The sequence below is a fragment of the Gavialis gangeticus genome, unplaced genomic scaffold (genome assembly GCF_001723915.1).
Source record: "Gavialis gangeticus isolate Ggan-Ray unplaced genomic scaffold, GavGan_comp1, whole genome shotgun sequence".
Taxonomy (NCBI): domain Eukaryota; kingdom Metazoa; phylum Chordata; order Crocodylia; family Gavialidae; genus Gavialis; species Gavialis gangeticus.
Genome location: NW_017728992.1, coordinates 101224370 through 101233625, shown reverse-complemented (window position 1 = coordinate 101233625; position 9256 = coordinate 101224370). Strand labels below are relative to the sequence as shown.

The window sequence follows — 9256 nt, the reverse complement described above, 5'->3', positions numbered from 1 at the left end:
TGCATGCATCTGTTGATGATATGGAGCTTTTTAATCTCCCTCCTGCCTTCTTTATAGTATCTGCAGCAAACTGACAGGAAAGCAAGCCAGCAAGGGGGTGATAACAATGTTTATCACCCCATCAGCAAAACAATAGCCTCTCTCCATTAGTTCCAGCACTTCTTAAACAGCTTTTTCCAAGAAAGAAATTACAAGCTGACCTGTTGATTAGCTCCACAAACCCTTAAGCGAACACTGTTCTGTCTGGCTGTCCCAGTGAAATTGGAGACACAGACACCTCTCAGCATTAGCTAGCATACCACATGCCTAGGGGCCATAGGGCTGGGGTCATAGTTTCATAGTTTCTAGGGTCGGAAGGAACCTGAGTAGATCACCTAGTCCGACCCCCTGCCATGGCAGGAAAGAGTACTGGGGTCAAACGACCCCAGCAAGGTGTACATCTAACCTCCTCTTAAAGACCCCCAGGGTAGGAGCCAGCACCACTTCTCTGGTAGGGTCCATGCTGTGGAAAATGGGAGGGAGGGAGGGGGAGGTCCCCGGTTGAGCAGAAAGGAGGAGTGGGGCAGAGGGAAGCCAAGCAGACCTTGCTGTACCTGCAGTCTCTGCCAGAGCTCTGGCCAGGGAGCAGGGGGACAGGGCAGTTTTGCTGTCTGGAGCAAAGAGTCCAGCCCAGAGAGCATGCTGGGATGTTGGGGGAGTCTGGTTTAACTTAAGCCAGCAAAGGTTCATCTTAATCCAGATGGTGCATCAGACCAGCATGGTTTATACACTTCAACTTCTGTAATCAGCAGTGTTCAGAGTGATGAACACACTGAGCTATCTTTGACTTCTCCAGTCTGAAAGACCAAGTATCTAGTGATAGCTGCACTGACTGGGAGTGGTCCTTAATATGAGTCTGGAGTGAGTCTCATTAAAGAATGTCCAGAATTTTCACCGTTTCCAGCAGAGGTAGGATCTCATGGGGTAAACAACACTTCTCATTGGCTTCCATAGAACATTTCCATATTTTCAGCATACAGTTTGTCACTTTTGGAAAAAAATTCTTAATAAAATATGTGCATGTTCATGATGATAACCAAAAACCACATTAAATATACCTTAGTTCTACGATTACTTGTACTGCGACAGTTGTTGGTTGCTCCAAAACAAAAGCAAGAGGTACAGCCCTTGGGATTGGAAGGATCCAGATAAAATGAACCTTGACGGCAAATACTACATTTTACACCTTCAACATTCTCCTATTAAAGAAAAATGAAAAGAAGTTTGCAAAAGTTTCCAAGTGTTTCTGGTGAGTCTCCCAAAATAGCCTGCACATAAAACAAAGTTTCTGCAAGAACATTTATTTAAATAATTATAAAATACATGATAATATAGATTTAAAATTGTTACTTATGGCCTTCTTGCATACCTGGTATTGCAAATGCAGATGAAATGGCCTCCTTTGGAAAGGTAACTTCTGCTCTAGTAACTTATTCCTAACTTTACCTTTTATATATACACAACAGGTCTGCTTTCTAACGTATGACCCAAATGAACACTACCAGTGCTGTTGGAGTACATGTAAAACATATTAGACTGAAGTGTAACAATGAAAAACTACGTTAAATTGTGAGACATCTTTTTCAACTTAATCTGCAAAAAGATATAGTGGAATTACTATATGGCACATTATTGAGTAATGAACATTAGTCAGGTCCAGCTCTCAATAAAACCAAGTGATTTCCCTGCCAGAATCCTCATCTTGACTTTTCCAAACATATAGTTGAAAAGGATACTTGTGAAAGTTCACATTTATAGGGCTTAATTTATGCAAATCACAGCAACAGAAAACTCTACGGATCCATGTGATGAAATGTCAACCTACACCACGTGGCAAAAAATGCCTGAAGCCTGACTGAAATAAAAAAAAAACAAAACAGATACATCTGCAAAAAGCAGATTTATTTCAAGTACATATGGTTTCAGAGCAGATATGTACTGAAATAATGTCATATCTTGATCCATTGCCCAAGTGTTTGCTGCTCTGTGAAACTAATTAAAATTAAGTGCATTTTTAAAAATTCTTTAAATTTTGTGCAAATGTTATGGGGCTTTTTGCCATAATTATATTTGATTCTTATGTATGTTCTGTAAATGGCGAATTTCTGTTATTAAAAATATGAAGCAAGTACTGATGTGGAAACTGAAGTTTACAAAGCTTCAAGTAACTTGATTTAACTGACCTTGCAAAGACAAACTCCCATCTGTGGATCACAAACATTTGGCTCTGTTCCATCTCTATTACAGTTACAGGGAACACAATTTGGAAAACCGTAAGAACCAGGAGCACATCGGTCACACTGTCGCCCTGTTATTCCTGCCCTGCATCTTTATTGACAAAACAAAACACAGGAACATTTATGTTTTAATGTGTAGGGAGAAGGTGTCACAGAGGTGGGGAAAAAAGTAAACATAAAGCAGCTGGATTTGAAGTGAGCCTCTGATCATTAAACAAATGCATCACCCTTCAGGAACAGCAGCTGCAGGCAAGTACTCTTCTCTAATATGAGTCATCAGAAGTGTCTGCCAGCAGACTTTGAAATATAACCAGAACATGAGACTATAAAGAACTTCCTTCTTCCTTGTGGCTACTAATTCAGTCTCTGGAGTGGACCTGCACAGTGTGGTGAAGCACCTGAACCTACAGAAATGTGGATCCTGTGACTTACCTTCCCTGCCCATCACTAAACTCCATGCTAACCACCACCTACCACAGTCTCCCTCTGCAACCCTAATGCATTATTTCAGGGAGCAAAAGTTCTTTGTAAAGTAAACCCCCAATATCTTTATCTTAAGAGTCTATCTGGGCTAAAACCATTTTTAAAACCCCTTGGCAAGCAGCAATTAAATTCCTCTGGCTCTCAACAACCAACATTTGTCACAATCTCTAGGCATGTTGCCCACATATCCAATAACAGTAAGTAAATTTACATAAAGAATTAGAACTTTGGACTTTGCTACAATCCACTGAACTAACATTTCAATGAGAAGGAAATGGCTAACCAGGCTCTTCAGTGATTAGTGTTCTGCAGAGAGATCTGACAAATAATTAGGTTTTGCCTCAAAATGAATTTGTCTACAAAATTTATTTTCATTAGCTTTTCACTACTTGGCCCCCAAGTAAAAAAAAAAATTCACAATCAGGGCCAGATAACCCAGAAAAATGTGTTACTTCTTTGGCAAAATGAAGAGTTACCCTGAATTTATTTGAAATAAAAGGAGTTTCCCTAATAAAACCTGTTAGATATACAGTTTGATAAGGACGTACAGGATACAGCTTCCCATTTTGTCCTGAGGACAAGGGCAATGGTCAATCATGTTGGTATAAAAAGGGCTATAACTCCAGGTACAGAATTTTGGATTCAGAAAATGAAGTGATTCAGAAGATTCGGAAATGGTATATAGGGACCAACCCAGATCACGGTTTCGCAGATTTCACAGAAACTGCAAAATCCGGGGTTGCCTGTGAAATCCAGGGTCACCCATGAAATCCACAATAAAACCCCACCAAAAACTAAATAAAAAAACCCCCTTAAAAATAATTTTTTATTAAGTCTTCCCCTCCTGGGCAGGCCCACCTGGGACAGGAAGGCTTTGACTGGCAAGTCGGCATAAAAAGGGCAGTAGACAAGCTGGCAGCTGCCCCACCTCCCCCCTCGGGCCTCACTTGCCAATCAGTGCCAAGGGGTGAGGCTACTGGGAAATCCCTGCTCTTTGTGCCCTGACAAAGCCACAAAAATGGTTCTCTCTTGCCTTGAGTTAAGTAGGTCCCTAGTGATATATGTTGTTACTTTGTAAAACTGAGGGCTCTGTTAAGAAACTCCATTATGGGTTGGAAAAGCTCAGATCCATTCTTGGCAGCGACATACAGAACTCACAAATCAAATTCAGCTGCCTTTGAACACCTGTATTCCACCAGCACTTATATCAGAGTTAGGAAAAATACCCTACTGCCTATTAAAGGAGTCATGCTCGCCTTTAGGAGCTCTTATCTTCCCGGGGAAATGAAAAGAACTGTGACAACGGTAGGACTGACAAGCATTAGCAGTTAAGAGAATTGTCTACAGTTGTCTTTCGTACAACCTAAATAAGAGGATAGATCCAAGGAGTGTACTCTCACGTCAGCGAACAGCTATTAAGCATATATGGCCTAATTTCAAAGGTGCTTAGCCCCTTCACCTGCCACAGAGCAATATAAACTACTTATATAACACCTTTCATCAGCATTAAAAACAATACTTGGGCTTCATAGCACCCTGTGGGGTAAAAAATTAACAATTTAAGAATATGAAGGGAATGTATCCAGTTAAAAGTAGATGTCTTGTAGTCAGAAATTCTGGTTTACAGTCCTGGATCTGCCACTAACTTGCTATGTAACATTGATTAGGTTTACATGTGCTCTTGAGACCAGCACTGAGAAGTACTCCCCTCCAGCCCTACTTCACACATCTAACACAGAAAGGATGCAGCAAAACTGCCCTCAGGGTGTCCCTTGCTGTCACCACTTTCAAGCACACAAAAGACAAAGATTTGGAGAGCAGTGGTGGATTGTGCCCTCAGGTTGAGTTCACTACCTCATTTCCAGGTATGGCGTATGTGAGCTAACGTGGGTGTACTGAGATGCTTGTGAGAAAGCAGTACAGACATGTCCTTTGAGATACACAGGGGTTCAATGATTTACTCAAAAATCACACAGCAAGTCAGTAATCAAGGGAAATAAAGCCCAGGAGTCCCACTCCCACCAACCAGCTACCAGAGCAAACCTAGTTTCTACTAAAAATTTACAGATTCCTTGAGAAACCCACATTCTAACCGTTGGTTAGCATGGGATAAAACTGTATATAGCCACATAAGAATATGTTTTCATCTTCTGCAAAAAGAGAAGTGAAGCAAAGCACTTGTAATAATTTTCCAATGCATCAGTAATAAACAAGTTTCGCCCAACAGTGCAAACTTACTTGCACTGCCCATTGTTTTTATCACATTCTGGGTTTGCCACATTCACAACTCCTTTGCTTGAACAGTTGCAGCTTTCACAGCCAACAACAGGATGGTAGCTGAAGAACTGTTTCTCACACACTTCACATTTGGGCTTCACCGTTTGAGGGGGGCAAATACATTTACCAGTTATGTCATCACAAAGACGTCGACCGCAGTTGCATACTAGGGCAAGAGAAAATGTTTTACAAATTAATTGTATTTGATTTAAACAAATGACTCTTACTCAATGTATATATAAAACAAGACAAGTGTGTGGGGCCTCATTCTTCTCTATATTTTACCAGCATTATATTTTTGTCACTTAGCTGGCTCCAACAGTTGCAATGGTTTACGTCAGAGGAATTTCAGGCTTGTGAAAAATAGTAACAGTAACTGCAATTTCAAGTAGTAACCTGGAACCTCTGCACTTTTCCTTAAAATGATTCCTCAAGTTCAATACATCCAGTATTGTTTTACATTTTCTGGCACTGTCTGCTAAACACTGACCAAACAATAGTTTTGGTGGACTTGATACCATGTTTTCAATACAATTAACATATAATATAATATCCAGGAGAGGCAGACTGTCAAGGCTGTGTAATGTAACTAATTAATCTGTCAATGCTACTAGTTTAATGTCACATATGCTTATTTATCGAAAAGCTGGGGAAAGCTGGGACACAACAGCTGGTAATAAACTTTAGAAAGTTTATTTAATATTGAGTATAGAATAAACCATTCATCTCTGGAGGAGTGACTTTACGGACTGTAATAGCAAGTTTATGAACATGCTGGCCCCAATCCAGAAAAGCACTTAAAAGCCTACTTCATATTAAGGACATGAGTTTAAAGTGAATAGGCTTATTCCTTTGTTGATGCGAAGCAGCTGCTCTGCCCAATCAGAGTTAGATCAATCAGCACTGCGTACAATCAAACTCTAATGTGCAAAATGAAGCTGCAGGATGTAATATATAAGATCACAATATACTCATAGAATATACTTACATCTGCAGAATGGAAATCCATAGTAGCCAGTTTGGCATCTACTACACTGACGACCAATAATATTAGGTTTGCAATCACACTGTCCTCCCCAAGGGTTGCAAGTTGGGCTAATGGAACCCGCTCTGTGGCAATTACAAGGCAATGCTCCATTGTTGTAGAAAGCTACCAGCGATCTCATAGAATCCTTACAAAATGATGGTGAAGTTACTGAGCTATTGAAAGAAAAGTATAAATTATGTAAAGAGAAGTTATTTGCCAGGATCTGGAGATGTGTTGTCTATTTGTGCATCATCACTGTGGGTGCGCACATACTTCAAGCACTGGCAAGACTTTTTGCCTTAACAATGTGTGTAGGATATACTGTAGCCCCAGCCCTCTTTCATGCAGTTAAGAGAGGACATCACAGCAATTTACAAATGTCTGAAGAACTGGGTAAACAGTAATTGAAGGACCAACTTACCAAACATAGTATCTACTTAGGAGGCTTCCACAATCGCACAGTGCTTTGTAAAGTTCAGCACCAAATTGACTAGTTCGCTGGGGTGGAATTTAGTAACCAACTTCTTTGACAATTGATGCCTTGACATGATGCCTTGATGTTATTGATGCCTTGTCACGGTAAAGGATAGTACCAGAAGAATTGCCAAGAGGGTTTGGATCTCACCTATCTTTCTTGCAGAGTAAATTCATACTTTTTTTTCCCCGCAATGCGCCGGAGAGATCTGCCACTTCAGAGCAGACTCTATTAAATCAAGCCTGCTCTGCATGTGAGATAAGGAGAACTGCGCTGTGCCGCGTGCAGTTGTATAAGTGGCGAAATGCACGTCAGCGTGCATAAAATGGCAGTAATGCACTTTTGAACTAAAGCATCTCCAAGGTGTTTTAGTTCAAATGTGTGCCGCTGCCATTTTGTCAGTGCTGATGTGCATTTTGCTGCTTATACAACTGCAAGCATCGCAGAGCCAGCACTTACATGTGTAAAAATGCCCTTAATGATCAAGTGTAGATCTCACTGGGGCATCTACATGAGACGCTGTCTGCACAGTAGCCTGACACTACTGCCGAAAACTACTGCCAAAAACCATGCCGAGATGCTACTGTGCAGTAGTGTTACTTAAAAGGCATTTGCCAGCACTACTGTGCTGTAACTTTGGTTACTGTGCATTTATTTAGTACTTGTATTATATGTAGAAGTACTAGATAAATAAGCAGCAACCACTGTGCAGTAGCCTCTCATGTAGACGCACCCACTGTGAAATAGGGAGAAACCTGGTCAGGTCCTTGATTAATCTCAAGATGTTTACGTGAAAAAAATATGCGCTGCCTATGAACCAGGTGGATCAAGACAGTCTCGAGGTGAACTCTGACAGACTTATGGAAAAGTCTGCAGGCTTTAGCTCTAGGAAGTGTTCTAATGTAACTGCAGTAGAAGACTAGCCAAGGCTAAGGTTTTCTGCCTGAGACCAACTGAAAAATGTGGCCCACTTAGCTGGGTAAGCACATCATGTGGAGTCCTTCCTGCTATGTGAAGCATTCTCCCTCTGACCTGGGAAATGAGATCTGAGATCAGTGACAGAATCTTGCAGTTCTTCACTGACATCAGCCAAATGACTTAGTACAAAAACTGTCTCAGCCACTCAGGGACTAAGATGATTCTCTGGACTGAGCTCTGTCTCCTCTCACAGCATGCTTGTAGGATCAAAGGTTTGGGCAGGAAGGCTTACAGGAGGAAAAGACTGAGCATCAAAATACCAGTACCAGTAAGAGAGTCAAAGGTAAAGCATGTGTGGCAGGAGGCTCTGAAAGGAGACAAACCGTACCAAAGCAAAAGTAGGCTAACAAAACAATATTCTCTCTTTCCTTCTGCTTAAAGAGAAAGAGTAATGAATAAGTACATCCCTAATGAAGCAATATTTGAAGAGAAGACCTCTAGCAGGTATGTAAGCTACAAAAAATGGCTGAAGAGTTTTCCAGATCTAACCAAGGCTGTTGAAACGAATTGCAAAGTAGGAAGTTTAAACTACCCTTTAATCCCACAGCAGAAGGCACAAGGAGGGGTGAGTCTACAATGCATTTGACATTGCAATGGAAAAACTTATTTTAACCAGTGCTTGAAACACATGCATATCCATAGTGAGGAGTTTCACATAGATAATCACACAAAGAATAATACCTGACTACTTTCTGTAGTGGCTTAATTAAAAGTCCTCTCTCTAAAATATGCCTCTGGAACAACAGCAATATATAAATATACATGCATGAAAATACTTAAACTAACAGTGTTAGTGAACTGGTCTAAAAACCCAGTTTATCCAATACTTTTCTTCCAAAGAAGTACATGTATACAAAGAAAGTACCTGGTGACTGACATTTTAGAAATATGAAAGATAGACAGCAGCAATTTTCTGTTTCTGTACACTAAACAATAACATTCTCCCTTTAGACTTGATTTACAGTGTAAAGTCATGGAGAGCTATAGGGCAATATTTTAATTCCCCATAGAGATTTAATGGTCCAGAATCAGTCATGTAATACATGCCCACATAGCACAATGACAATTTTTAAGAGCTGCATTATGAAATAGCAATAATAACAACTCGTCACTCTGTAAAATGTTCATCGTTTCAGAAAGTGATGCTTACTCAATATAAAAACTGTTTCCTCCACATTGGTTGATAAAATCAAATGACTTGTCCACAGTTCTTATCTGAAGAATGTTAGGGCTGTAGCTATCTGCCGGAATGACTAAAACATGTTCCTTAAAACAGCAAGAAAATTCGATTTAATATTTCATATAAAAACAGAAGCAATAAACTAATATATTTATATATTAAAGTGTACTTCCATTCTCTACGTGTATTTCCTATAAAACACTAAGACACAAATCTAGCTCCCCTTTAGGTGGGTAAATAGCACTTAGAGGACTAACATTTACGAAGAGTTAGGATGTTGTTACATATTATCTTTCACACTTGTTAAGGGCTCCTGAATTAGGAGCGTTCATGCATTAGGTCTGGAAAACACAGAATACCTGAGCCTGTCACAGACAGTTCTCTTCCAGAGAGGATTATCTCTAATTTTGGGCAGTTCTTGCTGCAGACATGTTAGATTGCTCCACGGGGCCAGGACAAGTTGGAAACAGAACTCCACTATCCCAGGAGGCCCTGCTCCCAGCCTTCCTTACATGGACACTATCCTGCCACAGAATGACAGCAGAAATGGCAGCTGGGGG

At 40.4% G+C, this 9256-nt stretch overlaps 1 protein-coding gene across 1 annotated transcript in view; it reads right to left on the bottom strand.

Moving 5' to 3' along the window:
- The window catches only part of LAMA3 (laminin subunit alpha 3), a gene marked incomplete at its 5' end in the record, with an annotated part of 261166 nt that overhangs the window by 104735 nt on the left and 147175 nt on the right, over window positions 1-9256 (bottom strand). Inside the window, 5 exons of the mRNA XM_019526339.1 lie at window positions 1098-1238; window positions 2223-2367; window positions 4998-5202; window positions 6025-6236; window positions 8667-8782. Coding sequence (XP_019381884.1) covers window positions 1098-1238; window positions 2223-2367; window positions 4998-5202; window positions 6025-6236; window positions 8667-8782 — 819 coding nt within the window. The remainder of the gene's footprint in view (window positions 1-1097; window positions 1239-2222; window positions 2368-4997; window positions 5203-6024; window positions 6237-8666; window positions 8783-9256) is intronic.